Source organism: Acomys russatus, chromosome 24 (genome assembly GCF_903995435.1).
Source record: "Acomys russatus chromosome 24, mAcoRus1.1, whole genome shotgun sequence".
Lineage (NCBI taxonomy): Eukaryota > Metazoa > Chordata > Mammalia > Rodentia > Muridae > Acomys > Acomys russatus.
In genome coordinates this window covers 53,505,400-53,523,401 of record NC_067160.1, presented here as the reverse complement: position 1 = coordinate 53,523,401, position 18,002 = coordinate 53,505,400, and the positions used below count along the sequence as shown (strand labels likewise).

At 51.6% G+C, this 18,002-nt stretch overlaps 1 protein-coding gene across 11 annotated transcripts in view; it reads left to right on the top strand.

Moving 5' to 3' along the window:
- The first annotated feature begins 1,487 nt into the window (after nucleotides 1-1,487).
- The window catches only part of Odf2 (outer dense fiber of sperm tails 2), a 44,702-nt gene continuing 28,187 nt past the window's right edge, over nucleotides 1,488-18,002 (top strand). For 2 of the 11 annotated variants that reach the window (XM_051166843.1, XM_051166849.1), the window contains exons 1-8: nucleotides 1,488-1,666; nucleotides 3,907-3,997; nucleotides 5,151-5,219; nucleotides 9,316-9,414; nucleotides 13,899-14,069; nucleotides 14,979-15,139; nucleotides 15,959-16,088; nucleotides 17,014-17,145. In XM_051166843.1, the coding sequence (XP_051022800.1) occupies nucleotides 1,503-1,666; nucleotides 3,907-3,997; nucleotides 5,151-5,219; nucleotides 9,316-9,414; nucleotides 13,899-14,069; nucleotides 14,979-15,139; nucleotides 15,959-16,088; nucleotides 17,014-17,145 (1,017 nt within the window). In that variant the 5' untranslated portion in view covers nucleotides 1,488-1,502. Of the gene's footprint in view, nucleotides 1,667-2,477; nucleotides 2,715-3,906; nucleotides 3,998-4,722; nucleotides 4,877-5,150; nucleotides 5,277-9,315; nucleotides 9,415-13,898; nucleotides 14,070-14,978; nucleotides 15,140-15,958; nucleotides 16,089-17,013; nucleotides 17,146-18,002 lie in introns of those variants that run through there. The other 9 variants (XM_051166844.1, XM_051166850.1, XM_051166845.1 and 6 more) reach the window with 8 other exon arrangements.

The window sequence follows — 18,002 nt, the reverse complement described above, 5'->3', positions numbered from 1 at the left end:
TGGGGGTAGCAAAAGAGCACTGCATTATATCAGTGTAGATGTGTATTACCATCTTCATCTTACAAAAGACACACTTTCCAGACATGTTTGACCTGGGCCTTGGAGCAGGAGGTTCATCTTAGGCAGCAAGAAGCCCTCATACATCTGAAGGGAGAATTTAAGGGAAGCTAAGGATGAGAAAGCATAGGGATGTAAGGGCATTTCTTGTGGCAGCTTTTCCTCTGTGAAAGTAGGGAGCTTGGTGTACACAATGCAGAAGACGAAAAAAAAAAAAAGCTTGGAAAAGGTACTGTTGGCAATTGTCTAGAGATAGAATAATTGACGCACGGCGTGAGACAACTATCTGTGGAGTTTATGAACTTTATGCGGCGTTGAAAATTGAATCTAGAGTCTTGCTCATGTCGGACAAGGGCTCTACCACTGAGCCCTTATCCCCAGCAGTAGATTTGGTCATAACAGAACCTCAGGCCGTTAGGGATAAATGATGACTGAGGCATCGAGACAGATCTTCAACTCATAGCAATCTTCCTGCCTCAGTCTCTTCAGTATTGAAATTACAGGCATTAAAAAAAAAAAAAAAAAAAAAAAAAAAAAAAAAAGAGGCCGGGCCTTAGCGGTGCAGGCCTTTAATCCCAGCACTCGGGAGGCAGAGGCAAGGGGAGGGGGAATCTCTGCTCAAAGGCAGCAAGTCCCCAGGTTAGCCGGGGTTGTCCCCCACATGAACCATCAAGGGTTGAAAAACAGATATGACATGAGAAGACCACAGAAGGCGAAGGTGGGAAAGTAAAGGTTCACACTCCAGGGAGGAGCTGGTGGGAGCACGGCTACTGTACTTAAGAGAAAGGTGTCAAGGGAATGAGGTCTACCCGGGGGGGCCCTGAGGTTGTTAAAAGTCTCCCAGAATCCAGGGCGGCAATGTGAGCCACGTGACAGGCCCCCCATGATTGGCTAACAGGGAAGCATAGTTGGTTGAGAAGATGGCGGCTCAGCAGAGAGAACCACAGCAGAGTAGGTCCGTATAGAAGCGGTGTACGGTGTGCCGGAGGGCAGAGACGGGCGTGGGGAGTGCGGCCTCTTCCTGCTGTTTGGGCGCTGTGGGAGAGGGGCGCAGTCAGGGCAGTGTGCACAGGTTGTCTCCACTGAGCGGACTAGGCACGGGATGGCTTTCCAGAAGCCCCGGCCTGTCGCGTGTTCAGAGATTTCCCCCTCTCCGTCCAACTTCCTACTCTTTCAAGGGGAGCGCGTTAGGGCTCAGAAGCCAAGAGGACAAGGGCAAAAATGGCGGAGGGGGACGCAGTGCCTCGAACGGTGGAGGGGGTAGCAAGACCAGGCTAGTCTGAGCGAGAGGCGTCGCGTGTCTCCCTGGCGACGGGGCGGCGGACCGGTCGCGTGGCCCGGAAGTGGGCGGAGCGTCCCCCGTGGGGCGGGGCATCTCTGTGACGCTAGGGGCTGGGCCTAAATGGCGACACCCGAGAGGCTCCAGGGGGGGTTTGAACTGGCCAATGGGCGAGCTGCCGACCGGGTGTCGGAAAAGGAGGCGGAAGCGGGGAGGAGCCGCCGCCGGAGCCGGACTGCATCCGCCGCGGCGTCTCCATGGCACGACCCTGGCCTCCGACTTCAACGACTTCATAAGGAGACGGTTCTGGGCGCAGCCCTGTCGCTCTTGGTGAGAGGCCGCGCGGCGGGGCGGGGTGCAGAGCGCAGCAGCTTCAAGCCCCGCGCTCCCGGCCCGGGGTTGGCTCGGCCCGGCACCGTCCCGCGTCTAGGCGCGCTCCTTCCTGCGTCCGAACCCGGCCCGCCCCGCCCCTCGTTGGGCGCGGGCACGTCCTCCTCCCGCTAACGGGCGGGCCGGCCGCCTCCGTCCTCTCCGGGCCGTCGCCAGGGCTCTTTCCCTCCTCTGCTGCCCTCCGGCAGGGCTGCGCCCTTCTATGGGCAGAACCCCGTCCCCTCTTGCCTGCTGGTGGGTCGCCGTGCGCCCCATCCTCCCCGGAGGCCACCCCTGCTCTCTGCGGGCTGGGTCGCAGCAGTTACGCGCGCTTGGAGTGGGCAGGCCTCCGGGGATCCTCTCGGCCAGCCCCGGGGATGCGGCTGGCCCTGGAGCTGTCCGGCTGCCCAGGTCGCCCGGCCCAGGTCGCCGCTCCTCCCCCCTCCACCTATTGGTTCTCCCCGGTAGCTATTCTGCCGGGAACGCCCCTTCACCTAGGAGACAGTTGCCCGGGCACCGCCCCGAATATCCCACCTGGTCCCTGCGCGGGTTCCCGCCCCTGGGGGGCCCACTTGGGGCCTAGCGGTTCTCACCTTCTTCGCACGCCAGCCAGGCCTCAGGTTTAATCCCTAGTAGCCCTTGGCCCGCGCTCCCTCCTGGGTGGGGCCTGGGCATGCTGGTCCCACCTCGCCCTCCACCTGCCTCCTGGCAGTGCACTCGGCACCCCGCAGGTCGCTCAGCCTCTCCTGTCTCCCCTTCCCCACTTTGGCAGGACAGTTGCTGTGCGACTTGGACGGTAGAGGAGCGCCTCCCAAGTTTTCATCCAACTGCCACCCCCAAAGCTTCCACCCTCCTCCCCTCAGAGAGAGGACGTTTGATGCCCGGCCCCTGAGATTCTCATTGGCAAGCCCCTCTGGGTACCCCTGAACAGAGCCTGCCGACCCAATTGCCCAACTTTGCGGCTTTGATGCTTAGCCATGTCTGCCTCATCCTCAGGCGGCTCCCCCAGGTACAGCCAATGTGGGGGGCGCCTTTACAGTAGGGTAGGGAAAGGTGGTCAGGGCTCCCCAGGCCAGGCTCAATGGAAACTTCTCTTTTTAGTTTACCTGGTAACTGAAAGTCTGGAACAAAAACACTTAAAAGTGACTTTGAACGGGGAGGAGTAAGGATACACGGGCTGGCACCCCAGTTCTGCCCACTCCTTCACTCCCAAGATGCTACAGCTCCCAGTAGCAAATAAGATCGCTTTTAACTGACTGTTACGCTCTGACTGCAGCTTGGCCTCAGATTCACTAGGGTAGCCAAGGTTGTCTTCGAATTCCTGATTTTTCTGCCTCTACCACCCTATGTAGTGGCTTAAAAGCATTTCCCCCATGCCACTCTAGTGTGTCTTAAGTGAGCAAAAATGTTACAAGTAGGTAGGAAAACCTGAGTTTCTAGTTTGGACATTCTTCCAAATGATAGCCCTGCTCGTAAATAATTATTTGTAAGTGAACCGAGCAAAATGCACACGACAGTGTGGTGGTTTCTCCACTTCAGTATTTCCCCCAAGAATTTGCGAGGTTGGCAAAAGGCTACTTGGGGACCATAAGGAGCCAGTGGAATAGGTTAGATTTGATCTTTCCAGTCTTTTTCCCAGCCTGGGATTCTTGGCTGGACTGCGAGTTCTGGAGCACGTCATTTGCTGGCTTTGCACATCTCATGTTGGGCTGCATATGTACAAGCCAGACTCTTGAGGGGTAGTGGGTGGGCTGTGTTGTGAAGTGGGCTCTTCGTGTGCTCAGGCAAACGTGTGATGCTTTGTTCTATACGCTTGAGTCATCGTGACTTTGCTCCTGAGCCCAGTGCTCTTAGAGGTCTCTCGGGTTAACCTTTCTCATAAGAGATCCCCCGAGGAAACTGGGGACCATGATCCTGGGGACCATGTTACCTGATAGGATGACAGGTAGGCTTTTCAGCACAAGGTCACAATACATGTGATGCGTTGGCGGGTTAAAAGGGCAGCCTGCAGACACCCTTCACCTTGTTTTCATCCTCCTGCTGGGCACACCATGTGTGCCTTGTGCTCATCTACAGGGAGCCGAGGGATTCACGACTGCTTCTCCTGGCTGTCAACTCAATGCAGTGTCATCTCCTAAGAGCTGAGGAATAGGAGGACCCTGGTTTTCTGCTCATAATCTGGTTCTTATGCCCGGGTGCAGGTTTCCATCGTGTGGGAAGAACGGAGTAACGAGTCTCACACAGAAAAAGGTCTTGCGAACACCTTGTGGCGCACCCAGTGTAACTGTGACGGTAGGTGACCTTTAGAACAGTACAGTCAGAAGTGCTGCTGCAAGCCTTTGCCGGGGGCTGCCCAGGTGCTCTGCCCGGAGCGGCTAAGCATGGCCTGCTCGCTGATAAGGGTGCCAGGTATGAGGAGGCTGTCTTGACGGCCTTCCAGGGAAATTCCAACAGCTTAAGAAAGACATTTCAAAAAGGAAAAAGGGACAGAAAGAATGAGAGGAGATGGGGCAGGAGTGACTGGTGGGCGAGACCCCTGCACCTGGGCCCAGCCCTGGTTATGTTTTCTCTCACTTAGTCTCTACAGCCTTCTCATTCTTGGCATTCCTCCTAGCCGTGTGTGCCCTAGTATCTTCCTTGCATGTGGCCTGGCTTATTCTATACCTTAACCCTTTTGTGTGTTTCCCATACTAATTTGCATGCCTGCTTGGAAGGTAAGAGCTTTGCATCCCACCCACACTTAAGTCCAAGGAGGAGCTGCCCCAGCCCAGCGGGCTTGGGTGGAGCTGCAGCTCTGAGGACCCTGCGGCTTGCTTTTGGGCTTTTAGAGAACCCTGTCCTGAGTGGACCTGGAGGCGTTCAACTGGGACCTCTGCGGAGTCTGCCTGTACTCCTGCCTTGCTTCCTGCCTGCATGCCAGTAGTCGGTAGCCGTCCTGCTCACGTGGTGGCTAAGCTTTCCCATGTCCCCCAGAAGCCTCTGAGCTCTGTTTTTATGCCCAGTTTACTCATCCACAGATCAACCCTTTTTGTGTTGCCCTCCCCTGCCTGGCAGAAGTGAACCATGAAGGACCGATCTTCAACTCCCCCCTTACATGTTCACGTGGATGAGAACACTCCTGTCCATGTCCACATAAAAAAACTCCCGAAACCATCAGCAGCCAGCAGCCAGGTAGGAGCATGTCAGTGGGGCGAGGTCACAGCTGCGGATCAGGGCTTCATCTCCCGGCCCAGCCTCCTCGCACTTCTGATTCCAAAGGTTTGGGAGACACATTCTTTTCTGGAGGCCACTTGCCTGGTTAGAAGGTAGGCCTCTGTTCTTGAGCAGCAGCCGTAGTAGTCGAGTTACTCAGAAGAGGCACCCCGGCAGAGGTGGTGTTTGTCACCAGAGTGGCACTGTGGTCAGCTGAGCCTGGAGGTGACTCTAGCTTTGTCCCTTTCCACAGAAATCTCATAAGCGCGGAATGAAAGGGGACACCGTGAATGTGCGGCGGAGTGTCCGGGTGAAAACCAAGGTACCTTGGATGCCCCCTGGAAAATCATCTGCCCGGCATGTGGGATGCAAGTGGGAGGTAGGCTCAGCCTTGCTCAGGCTTATCTTCTTGGACTGGTCAGTCAGATTCTAGCTGGCCTCAGATTGGTATGGTTGCAGAAGGCCCAGTAAGCTTCACTTACTGAGTGCCTTGTTAACCCTGAGAGCATATGGCACCGCTTGGGTCCTGGCAGCACTGCTGTGTGGTAGGTCCTCCTGTTCTAGTATAGAGACGAAACAGCTGGAACTGACTTCCCCGGAGTCTTGGAGCAGCAGCAGCACTGAAGTTAGGACTCTGTCTCATGGAGACTGAATTCAGCCTCTGCTTTGCCACATAGATTTATGTCTCTCATAGTAACTGTAGCATAATTAACACTGAAGTGGTTGGGTATGTGTGTGTGTGTGTATATACCAGCCTATAGAACAGCCAAGAAAATGTGCCCATATAGATGAGGCAAGTGTTGCATCCACACTGCTTTTGGACCAAATGAACTGCCTTCAGTATTAGTAGCCAGAGAATGTGTGTCTCACCGCTTAGCAGTGTTTATCTGTGCACCTGCTCAAGCCACCCATCCACCAGTCATCCCATCCCTGCACTCAGCCCATCCACCTACTCATTTCCCCTCAGCCAGCCAGTGAGTCATACACAGTACATTTCTGGAGCCTTGCACCAGGCGTTGTCAACCCAGAGTTTCTAGCTACAAGCCTGGTGTGACATGTTCTTTGCCCTTCCTTTTACGTGCATTGCAGGGAAGAACTCAGTGACGAGAAGGCTAAGAAGCTCGTGACTGTGCTCTGAACAAACTTCTTGTTATCAGTAGAAGTAAAGGCTTCAAAATAGTGCTCGGCAGTCCAGGCGTGGTGCTAGTACCTCTAATCCCAGCACACAGCACTCGGGAGGCCAGCCTGGTCTGCATAGTGAGTTCCAGGACAGCCAGGGCTACACAGTGTTACCTTGACTCACACAAAACAAAGCACGCTCAGCCTGGTGGTTTAAGAGTCAGTCTTTTTCTTAGAGTTTGTTACTCTGAAAACGAGAAACCCAAAAAATGCATGTAATATTGACATTCGTAATCATACCACGTGGATTTGACTCTTTGATTTGTCAGTTTGTTCTTAAGTAGACTAAGGATTCGGGTCTCCTCAGGAATGCACAGAAAGTGTTAGCAACAGTAGAAAAACACAATGACGATGGGCTTCTGGCTGGATGTGTAACTCACTGGTAGAATATGCATGCTTAGCATGTGTGAGGCCCTGGGTTCAGTTTCCCCATATTGCTCCCCTAAAGGGTATTGTTCCCCCAAAAGAAGGTTGAGATTAAAAAAAGAAATGGTCCATTATTTTACTACCTCTATGGTAACCATTGAAAAGTAAATTTGAAAAATTTATTTACAGAGCAGTGCCAGATAGGGCGGTGAATGCCTTTAACCCCAGCTTTTAGGAGGCTGAAGCAGGAGGATTGCTAGGAGTTAGAGGCTAGCTGGGGTTGCTTGTTTTGTTTGAGACCGGGTTTCTCTGTGTGATAGCCCTGGATTTCCTAGACTCACTTTGTAGACCAGGCTGGTTTCAAACTCACAGAGATCTGCTTGCCTCTGCCTCCCAGGTGCTCAGGTTACAGGTGTGCGCCACTGTACCCAGCAGCCAGTTAGGATGTAGTGAGGCCTGTCTCAAAATAAAAAATAAATTTGGACAAAAACAGGTATCATTTTTATTGAATTGAAAGGATTTTAAAGCGCTAGACAGATGCTCAGGGGTTAAGATCACTGACTGCTCTTGCAGAAGACCTGGGTTCAATCTCAGCACCCACATGGTGGACCACGTGCCCTGACTCCAGCTGTGCTGCTCTCTCAGTAAGACTCCAGGGAAGTCAGTTCCCAGCTGTTTCACGTGGCACCCTCTTTTGGCTTGTGCATGTGCAAGGCGCATGCATGATGTGCACGTATACAAGCAGGCAAAACGTGCATACACATAAATTTAAAATAAGTAAATCTGCTGGGTGGTGGTGACGCGTGCGCACACACACACGCACGCACGCACGCATGCACGCACCCTTTAATCCCAGTACTCAAGAGGCAGAGGCAGGTAGTGGATCACTGTGAGTTTGCAGCCACCCTCGTTACAGGACAGCCAGGGCTACACAGAGAAACGCTGTCTCCGGAAAGTTAAAAATTAAAAAAAAAAGAAGAAAATAAGTAAATCTAAAAAACAGACACAGCAAACATAAAAAGTTTTAAACATTGAGGAGTGTAAAAGATTACAGTTATTCCACATCATCATGCACATGGCAAGAACTCCTTTTTAAAAAAAGATTTATTTATACAGTATTCTTTCTGCATGTATAGCTGCCCACCACAAGAGGGCACCAGATCTCATTACAGATGGTTGTGAGCCACCCTGTGGTTGCTGGGAATTAAACTCCTAACCTTTGTTGGAAGGGCAGATGGTGTTCTTACCCTCTGAGCTATCTCTCCAGCTCCCAATGGCAAGAACTCTTAAGGGTGTTTTAGTTGTTGAGACAGGTCTCGTGTAGCTTAGGCTAGTTTCAAACTTGCTGTGGAGTTGAGGATGACTTTGGGGCTATTTTTTTAAAAATTGTATTTTATGTGCATAATTGATTACATGTATGTTTGTCCCACTTGTGTGCCTAGTACCCATGGAGGCCTGTAAAGGGCAACATGTCCCCTGGAACCGGAGTTACAGAAGGTTGTGAGCTAGCATGTGGGTGCTGGAATCAAACCTGAGCCCTCTGGAAGAACAGCTAGTGTTCTTAATAACTGAACCGTTTCTCCAGCTCCAAGATTCTCTTAAGTTTTTCAAGACAGGGTTTCTCTCTGTAGTCCTGGCTGTCCTGGACTCGCTTTATAGACTAGGCTGGCCTTGAACTCAGAGCAATCTACCTGCCTCTGCCTCTCTGAGTGCTAGGGACTAAACACATACACTACCACGCCCAATTCGAAGATTCATTTTTTATTTGTTTACTTACCCATTTGTGTGTGTGTTTATTTTGGTCTTTTGAGGTAGAGTTACTCTGTGTAGTTCTGAGTGTCTTGGAACTCACTCTGTAGACCAGGCTGGCCTCAAACTCACAGAGATATATCTGCCTCTGCTTCCAGATTTCTGGGATTAAAGGCTTGCGCCACCACCTCCCAGCAGATTGACTTACTTTTAATTACATGTGTTTGTGGGTGCATACTCCTGAGAGCTGGTGCCTGAGGTTCTCAGAGGCTTTGGGTTGCCCTGGAGTTGAAGTTATGGGCAGTTGTTGTGGATCGCTGCATGTGGGCACTGGCAGCTAATTTCCAGCAGATCTTCTTTCTTTGTCATTTTTAAAAAATAGTATTCTTTTTTTTTGTTATTATTATGTATACAGTGCTCTGCCTGCAGGTACATCTGCAGGCCAGAGGAGGGCATCAGATCACATTATAGATGGTTGTGAGCCACCATGTGGTTGCTGGGAATTGAATTTATGACCTCTGTTAACCGCTGAGCCATCTCTCCAGCCCAGATCTTCTTTCTTAAATTTTTTTTGTTTTTGTTTTTTGAGACAGAGTTTCTCTCTGTAGCTCTGGCTGTCCTGGACTTACTTTGGAGACCAGGCTGGCCTCAAATTCACAGCGATCCACCTGCCTCTGCCTCCTGAGTGCTGGGATTAAAGGCGTGAGCCACCGTGCCAGGTGCTGGTTTTACTTTTTGAGAAAAGGTTTTACAGTTTATCCTGTCTGGCCTCAGACTCACTGTGTAGATCAGACTGTCCTCAAATTAATGGAGCTCTGCCTGCCTCTGCCACTGTGCCCAGCATTCCCAGTCCCACCTTCCCCACCCCCCTTTTTTATTTTATTTATTTTTTTGAGTTAGGGTCTCTATTGTATAGTTCTCTGGCTGTCCTGGAACTCAAAATGTAAACCATGTTGGCCTTGAACTCCCAGAGATCCACCTGCCCTCTGCCTTCTCCACCACACCCAGTTCCTGCCCTTTTTAAAAACTAAAAAGGTGTGTGCACATGCATGTTCAGATGCGTGTTCACATGGCGATGAGAGGACAGCCTGCAGTGTCGTTCCTCAACTTGTTTTTCGGGACAGGGTCTTCCTGAACCTGAAACTTGCCGTGTATGTGAGACTGGCTGTACATCAAGCCCCGGGGATCTTCCGGTTTCTCTCTCCCCAGAGCTGCAGGCAAAGGCATGTACCACTGAGCCTGGGTTTTGTTTTTGTTTTTGTTTTTTGTTTTTTGTTTTTTGTTTTTTTTTTACTGAGTTCTGCATGTTGAACTCAGGTCTTGGTGTTTGTATGGCAAGCTTTGGGTTTTGTTTTTGTTTTTGTTTTTTTGTTTTTTTGAGACAGGGTTTTTCTTGTAGCCCTGGCTGTCCTGGACTCACTTTGTAGACCAGGCTGGCCTCGAACTCAACAGCGATCCACCTGCCTCTCCCTCCCGAGTGCTGGGATTAAAGGCCTGCGCCACCACACCTGGCTTCCAGCCCTGATTTTGAACTTTTGACCTTCCTGCTTCTACTCTTGAGGCGCTGGAGCTGTAGGTGTACACCAGTGCACCTGGTTTTATGGGGAAGTCCTGGAGAGTGAACCCAGAGCTTTTCTTCACACATGCTCAACAAACACTCTACCCACCATGCTACCTCTTCAGCCTATCTCTAGATGACTTTTTCTTTCTTTGTTTTTTTTTTTTTTTTTCCTTTAAGACGTATTTATTATTTATACAATATTCTGCCCGCAAGAAAGCACCAGATCTCATTACAGATGGTCGTGAGCTACCTTGGGACCTTTGGAAGAGCATTCAGTGCTCTTAATCTCTGAGCCATCTCTCCAGCTTGCTTCCCCTGCCACCTTTTTTTTTTTTTTTTTTTTTTTTTTCCTGAAGCAGGGTTTCTCTGTGTAGCCCTTGCTGTCCTAGACTCACTTTGTAGACCAGGCTGGCAATGAACTCAAAGATCTGCCTGCCTCTGCCTCCCAAGTGCTGGGATTAAAGGCATGTACCACCACTGCCTGGGTGCCTATCTCTAGATAGTTTTTAAAAACTACATTTATTTATTTGCGTGTGTCCATGCATGCAGGTCAGAGGATAAGCCTGGGGAGTTGGCTCTGGCCTTCCACCATGTGCATGGAGTTTGGCCCTATTTGTGTAGAAGCAGTGTCCATTTTATGTGCATGCAACTCCTGACTTCTATGTGCCAGGAGGATGCATAAGCTGTGATAAGCAGCGCTGCCCTCACAGGATGGCATACTTCCTTCTGTTTTGTTTTATGAGACAGCCTCATGTTGCCTCAGCTCCCCTTGGCGTCTCTGTATGGCTGAGACTGGGCTAGAACTCCTGATCTTCCTGCCTCCAGTGTGCTGAGATCACAGCACCTGCCACCATGTCCGGCTCCCACCTTCTATGGTTTATTATACTGTACTTTTAACTTTTCGTCCTGAGGATTGACTCCAGGTTCTTATTGCTGTTTTATTTTTTGTGTTCTATTCAGATTTCTCCCTCTCCTTCCCCCCCCCCCCCCCCCCCCCCATCTTTATCCGTATCTTTGCACTATGTAGCTCTGGTTGGCCTGGCATTCTTTTTTTTTTTTTTTTTTTTTCCCTTGAGACAGGGTCTCTCTGTGTGGCCTTGGCTGTCCTGGACCCGCTTTGTAGACCAGGCTGGCCTCGAACTCACAGCGATCCACCTGCCTCTGCCTCTGGAGTGCTGGGATTATAGGCATGAGCCACCACGCCCGGCTTGGTCTGGCATTCTTTATAGAACTCAGTGATGCACCTGCCCTGCCTGGCAAATTTTCTTTTAATCATCATATACTACACTATTTTTTTTTTTTTTTTTTTTTTACTACACTATTTTTGTTGTTACTGTTTTCTTTTGCTTTCAAGACAGGGCCTCTTAGTCCTGGCTCTCCTGGAACTTACTATGTGGATCAGAGATCCACTTGTCTCTGTCTGCTGAGTGCTGAGGTGCCACCATGCCCAGCACATATATGATGTATTATTAAAAATACTGGTGCTGGAGCGGTGGCTCAGCAGTTAAGAGCATTTGCTGTTCTTCCAGAGGACCTGGGTTCAATAACCAGCACCTATATGGTGTCTCACACCTATTTCTAACTCCAGTTCCAGGGCTCCTGACATCCTTACACATGTATGCATACAGAAAAAACACCAATGGACATCATAAAACCAAAAACCCTTTTAGCCGAGCACTGGTGGCTCTTGCCTTTAATCCCAGCACTTGGCTGGCAGTGATAGTCATGGCCAGCTGGGCTACAGAGCAAGTTCCAGGACAGTAAGGACTGTACAGAGAAACCCTGCTTTGAAAAATGGAAAAAAAAAAAAGTGGGAGCTGGAGAGATGATTCAGTGGTTAAGAGCACTGACTGCTCTCCCAGAGGTCCTGAGTTCAATTCCCAGCAACCACATGGTGGCTCACAACTACCTAATGTGATCTGATGCCCTCCTCTGGCCTGTAGATATACAGGTAGATAAATAACTCATACATAAAATAAATAGATCTTAAAAAAACAAAGGGGGGGGGGCGGGGACACAAGATGTTTGAGCCTACTACCAAGCATTAAGGAGGCTGAGGCAAGAAGATTGCTGTGTGTGAGGCCAACTGAGCCTACACAGACCCTTTGTCAAAAGGAAAAAAATTAAGGCCCGTCAGGCTTTGTGGCTCACACCTGTAATCTCAGAAGTATGGGACAGGCTGTTGCTATGAGCTTGAGGGCATTCTGAGCCTCCCTCATTGTCAGCCAAATGGTGGTTTGGTGGATCACACACTGGATAAGCTGAGGCTGGAGTTCGAGGCCAGCCTAGGTTGCAGTGTGAGGCTTTATTTGAAAAATACAGCAAGAGCCTTTAATCCCGGCACTCAGGAGGCAGAGGCAGGTGGATCTCTGTGAGTTTGAGGCCAGCCTGCTCTACAGAGTGAGTTCCAGGACAGCAAGCAGGGCTACACAGAGAGACCCTGTCTTGGAAAAGCAATCCCAACAAAGAAAAGGGGATGGGGAACAAGGAGCTCTGTGGGTAAAAGCACTTACAGCCAAGTCTGATGCTCTGAGTTTAGTCCCTGGGACCCACGTGGTGGAAGGAAAGGAACGTTGCTGTGAGCGGCTGGTGCAATGGCTCAGTGTAACTGTCATGCAAGCCTGGTGACCTGAGCTAACTTCACAAACCATGGAGGTGTAGATGTTGGGAGCCAACCTCAGATAGCTGTCCTCTGATCTGCACGTGTGCACGTGTGCACTGTGCACTGTGGAAATGACTTTCTGTTGCTGTGGGTTGCTGGGAGGAATTGTCCTGCTCCCTGGCCTCAAAGCTTAACCTAGAGATTCCCCAGAGAGGTGGCTTGTCCCGGGCTCTCCCGGGAGTTCAGACTGCAGCTGCTCTTCCTGCCTGTCTTGGGCCTGCCTCCGTCCCCTTCCTGGTTTTGCCTGGAAATGGTCTCAGGAGGTCTACATTTGCGGTAGAGCCAGAAATAGAGACCAGAGGCTTCTATAATGCCTGAGGTTATTTTGTTTTTGTTTAAGGTTTTATTTTACATGTATGAGTGTTTTGCTTGCATGTATGTCTGTGCACCATGTGTGTCCTTGGTGTCACAGAGGTCAGAAGAGGGCATCAGATCCCCTGGATTAGATGGTTGTGAGCCACCATGTGGTTGCTGGAAAGTGAACTCAGGACCTTTGGAAGAACAGACAGTGCTCTTAACCTCCAAGCCATCTCTCCTTCCTCTCATCTACTGTTCTTGCAGAGGCCCTGGGTTCAGTTCCCAAAACCTACATGGTAGCTCACAATTAGCCAGAATTCCAGTTCCAGAAGCAAGCAGTGCCCATGGATCTCAGGAAAGAAATCAGATCTCCTAGAACTGGAGTCACAAGCAGTTGTGAACCACCCTGTGTAGGCTAGGAATCAAATCTGGGTCCTATAAGAGCAACAAGTGTTCTTAACCACTGAGCAACCTCTCCATCCCCTCCTGAAGTGTTGTTTGAACTGTTGGTGGTGGTGCTGGGGATCGAACTCAGAGCCCTAGCTGAGCGTGCACCGATCCCTGCGCTAGTTCCTAGCCCTTGTCTGACCCCCTTCCCATTATTTGTCTTTGGGAGAAAGATCTAATTCTGTCCCCCTTTTTTAAAAAAATTTTTGAGAAAAGGTCTCATTGCATAGCTAACCTGTAACTTGTTATAGGCCAGGCCTTGAACTCAGAGATCCACCTCCCTCTGCCTCCCGAGTGCTGGGAGTAAAGATGTGCACCACTATGTGGCCTGTGTCTCCCTCCCTTTCTCTTTCTCTCTTTTTAAAGGTAGAGTGTCTTTTTATGTTGCCCGGTCTGGTCTTGAATTCTTCTTCAGAAGTCTCAGCCTCCCAAGTAGCTGGGACTATTCAGGCACACAGCACACAAACCTGGCCTCTATAACTTAACATTCTAACTCACGCCTTTTCTTCCAATGTTAGAAAGTCTTCAAAAGCATCATTTAGACTTGGGTAGGTAAAAGTCCCCTCAGGAGGGTCTGGAGCGGTTGGTTCCTGGTCAGGATCTGTGGGGTTGCCATTGGCTTGTGTTGGCTCTGCCTGCCATTTAGCAGTCAACAAGCCTCTAGTGAGCAAATAACTACAGTGGAATTGTGTCAGAGGCTTGTCCTTAGAGCTGCTGTGTCTCTCCCTCCTCCGCATCAGAATCCACCTCACTGTCTGGAGATCACACCACCATCTTCAGAAAAGCTGGTCTCGGTGATGCGTTTAAGTGACCTTTCTACAGAAGACGACGATTCAGGTCACTGTAAAATGAACCGTTACGATAAGAAGATTGACAGTCTAATGAACGCGGTCGGTTGTCTCAAATCTGAGGTAAGGGAGCTGCTCGGCCAGGCAGCTGGTACATTGAGAACAAACGGGTTACCCTGTGGGTGCCTCCCTCAGGCTGCCTGTCTGTGGGTGTCCTGACCTCAGCAAGCCTTCCCAGGGTGTCTCTTTGGAGCAGCCAACAGGCAGCTTCAGTTTCCGCCATGCTAGGAGACCTGTCTGAGTACTCTTCTGGTACCCTCAGTGGGTACTCAGATTTGGCTCCTATAATCGGGGAAGCTGGTGGTGTTAGCCTCTTTTTGTTTGTTTTATGATGCACAGTCTTACTATGTAGCTCTGGCTGGCCTCAGACTTGAGCTGCCATTATGGGAGTGTGTCCCTCTCTGGCTTCGTGCTTCTGCCCTGATGAAGTGTATAAAGAGAGTGCACAGCCTTTGCTGCTTAGCACAGTGGAACAGGAACAGGACATCTGTCTTCATATGTGGTCGTGACACGTGGGGAGGGAGACGGGAGTGGAGCTGGAAATAAACCATGCCTGGAGGTCCTGACTGCTAAGGGGCCTGTGACTTTAACCCCCTGCCCTGCTGGAGGTCCTGAGACCTTCTTGGAGAACCGAGAGGGGGCCTGCCTGGCTAACAGACCTTCCTACCTCCGTAGCCCACTGTGCTTTTTTTGTGACATCTTTTGTGGCATGCCAAGTGAACTATTGTGCTGCCTGGCCGCACCGTTGGCCAGCACGCATCACTCAGTTTCCTTGTTCTCGGGTTCTTCAGGTGTAGACTAGGTGGAGCGTGTGCCGAGGAGAGTCAGTGCTTGCGTGACTGTTCGCCAAGAATGCTCAGAAGGCCTCAGGCACAACCGCCTCGCTCTTCTTAAAGGGTTGGGTGTACTAGCAATGTGCTCTCGGAGAAGAGCCATCTTTTCAGTGGCCCTTGCCTATGTCCCTTTCCCAAGGTCAAGATGCAGAAAGGCGAACGTCAAATGGCCAAAAGGTTCCTGGAGGAGCGGAAGGAGGAGCTGGAGGAGGTGGCTCACGAGCTGGCAGAGACAGAGCACGAGAACACGGTGCTCAGACACAACATCGAACGCATCAAGGAGGAGAAGGACTTCACTATGTAAGGGGCCCTGGCAGGCGGCTCTGCTAGCACCTGTGGGCGGCTGTCTGTCGCTGGAGGATGGGGCCGTGTGGTGCTGTGAATAGTGGCCAGAGAACTGCTTTAAATGGGCTGTCGGGGAGACAGGACTGTGGGGTTAGGCAGGTCGGCACTGGAAGATGAAATGCTGGGAAGATTTTGTGGGGAGGCCCGGGGTGGGTGTTGTTCTCTGAGCAACAGAGAATAGGTCGAGCCTAGCTGCAGAGGACAAGAGGTTGCAGTTGGGATATTTTTTTTTTCACTTGTAGATACAGAACCCAAGTCCTGAGCATGTTCAGTGCTTTACCTCTGAACCACACTCCCCATAGCCCGTAGGGTAACACTTTGAGGATGTGGGGGGGTGGGGGGGGAACGCTTTTAGAAGCCGAGCACCTGCCTCTAGTTCCAGTACCAGCAGATAGATCCAGAAGGATTGGGAATTCAAGGCCAGTCCCTTTGACATAGCAAGTTCAAAAGGCAGCCGTAGCTACATGAGACCCAGACTGAGGCAGCCAGTGTGACTGTGTGATGGGAAGGGATGCGCAGAGGCAGTCGAGAGTCACAGCCCTACGTAGGCTGCGCCCTGATGTGTGCTGGGTAGAGGCTCTGTTCTGTACCGAAGCAGGCATGACTCTGGGGCGTTATCCTAGATGCCAACCCGGGCAGGAAGGGCTCTCTGCACCACTTCACCATTGTTTGCTGGCAGGAAAGGAGTCTCTCAGGCCATTGTGAGGTGGACTTCAGAGCTCTGGGCAGGCTGGGCCCTGCGAGCGCTCAGGAGACCTGTTTTTCTGGCCCCAGGCTTCAGAAGAAACACCTGCAGCAGGAGAAGGAATGCCTCATGTCCAAGCTGGTGGAGGCTGAAATGGATGGAGCAGCTGCTGCCAAGCAAGTCATGGCCTTAAAGGATACCATCGGGAAGCTGAAAACCGTAGGTGGAGCCCTAGGAAGGTGTGGGGTGGGGGTGGGGGGAGGGGCCGGGGGCTTTACGCAGTCATCAGCTGACTTTATGACATCTCCAGGTTGGGGGAGGGCACACCTAACTGCTCAGTCCCAACCCCCCCACTCTCACTTCCTGGGCCTTGGTCCTCGAAGATGATCTCTGTTGATCAGAGCATCTGAAGAGACTAAATCATGGGCCACTTGGGATCACAGTGAGTTCAAGGCATGTGGTTGATTCCTGCAAGTGTCAGCCACCAGATGTTGCCATCTATCTGGCCTTCTGCAGGACGCCTGACCTTACCATGCTCATTCACTGGGAGCATCCCCATTCCTCCTTCCGCCTCTCCCCTGCCCCAGGCTCATTCCCAGGCATCCCCATTCCTCCTTCCGCCTCTCCCCTGCCCCAGGCTCATTCCCAGGCATCCCCACTCCTCCTTCCGCCTCTCCCCTGCCCCAGGCTCATTCCCAGGCATCCCCACTCCTCCTTCCGCCTCTCCCCTGCCCCAGGCTCATTCCGAGGCATCCCCATTCCTCCTTCCGCCTCTCCCCTGCCCCAGGCTCATTCCCAGGCATCCCCATTCCTCCTTCCGCCTCTCCCCTGCCCCAGGCTCATTCCCAGGCATCCCCACTCCTCCTTCCACCTCTCCCCTGCCCCAGGCTCATTCCCAGGCATCCCCATTCCTCCTTCCGCCTCTCCCCTGCCCCAGGCTCATTCCGAGGCATCCCCATTCCTCCTTCCACCTCTCTCCTGCCCCAGGCTCATTCCCAGGAGACTTGCCCTTGATGCCTGTGGCTCAGCTCCTCTTGTCTGGGCTCCCTGGCACCTCCAGCTCTTGGAAGTCCTCATGGGCCTGTTGTGTGGCGTGCATGGGGGCCTACCTCCCCTGCTCTGGGTAACACGTGCTTCTCTCCAGGAGAAACAGATGACTTGCACCGACATCAACACCTTAACGAGGCAGAAGGAACTTCTCCTGCAGAAGCTAAGCACATTTGAGGAAACCAACCGCACCCTCCGAGACCTGTTGAGGGAACAGCACTGCAAAGAGGTGAGGCTCTGACCTGCCGCATCCTCAGTGTGTCTTCTTTATCCTGCCTGCCCTGTCCTTGAGCCCTGCTTGCTTGTCTCTGTAAGCCCTGGCTGAGCAGACCAGAGAGAGCCTCGGCAAGTGTCGGGTACTGGCATAGCTGCTGCTGAGGCCAGGCCAGGCAGCAGAAGGACCTCAGCGGTGTTGGGAGCTGGAGTCCTAGACCTGAAGTTTCCTCTTCTCTTCTTCTTTTTTTCCTTTCTCTTCCCTACTCTCTCTCTTCCTCGGGTCATAATGTTGTAGCCCAAGCTGACTTGAAGCACACAGTCTTTCTATCTCAGCTTTCAAAATGCTGGAGGCTGCAGTTTATGGTAGGCAGAAAATGCATAATGGCTGGTGCCCGCAAATTGATGGTATCACTTGGTTTTTCCTAGTTATTCCAAGTATACACTGTGCAAGTATGGTGGACCGTGCATGTGGTGTTAGCCGTGAGTGTCTGAGGGGCACCTGTAGCCCTGACACGCACTTAGACTACACAGTGAGGCCATGTTGCAAATGAAGATTTCAAAAGGGCAGAGAAAAAATGGGAGGCATGGGGGGGTGAGGGGGGAAGCCAGGCATGGTGGCACATTCCTTTAATCCCAGCACTCAGGAGGCAGAGGCAGGTGGATCACTGTGAGTTGGAGGCCAGCTTGGTCTACAAAGTGAGTCTAGGATAGCCAAGGCTACACAGAGAAACCCCTGTCTTGGGAAAAAAAAAAAGAGCAGGGGCAGGTAAAATGCTGGGGGATGTTGCCCAGTGTTGAAGGCCTTGCCTCTCACATGCAGGCCTCTTGATTAAACCCTTAGTGCCACAGGAAAATAGGGCGCGTGTGCAC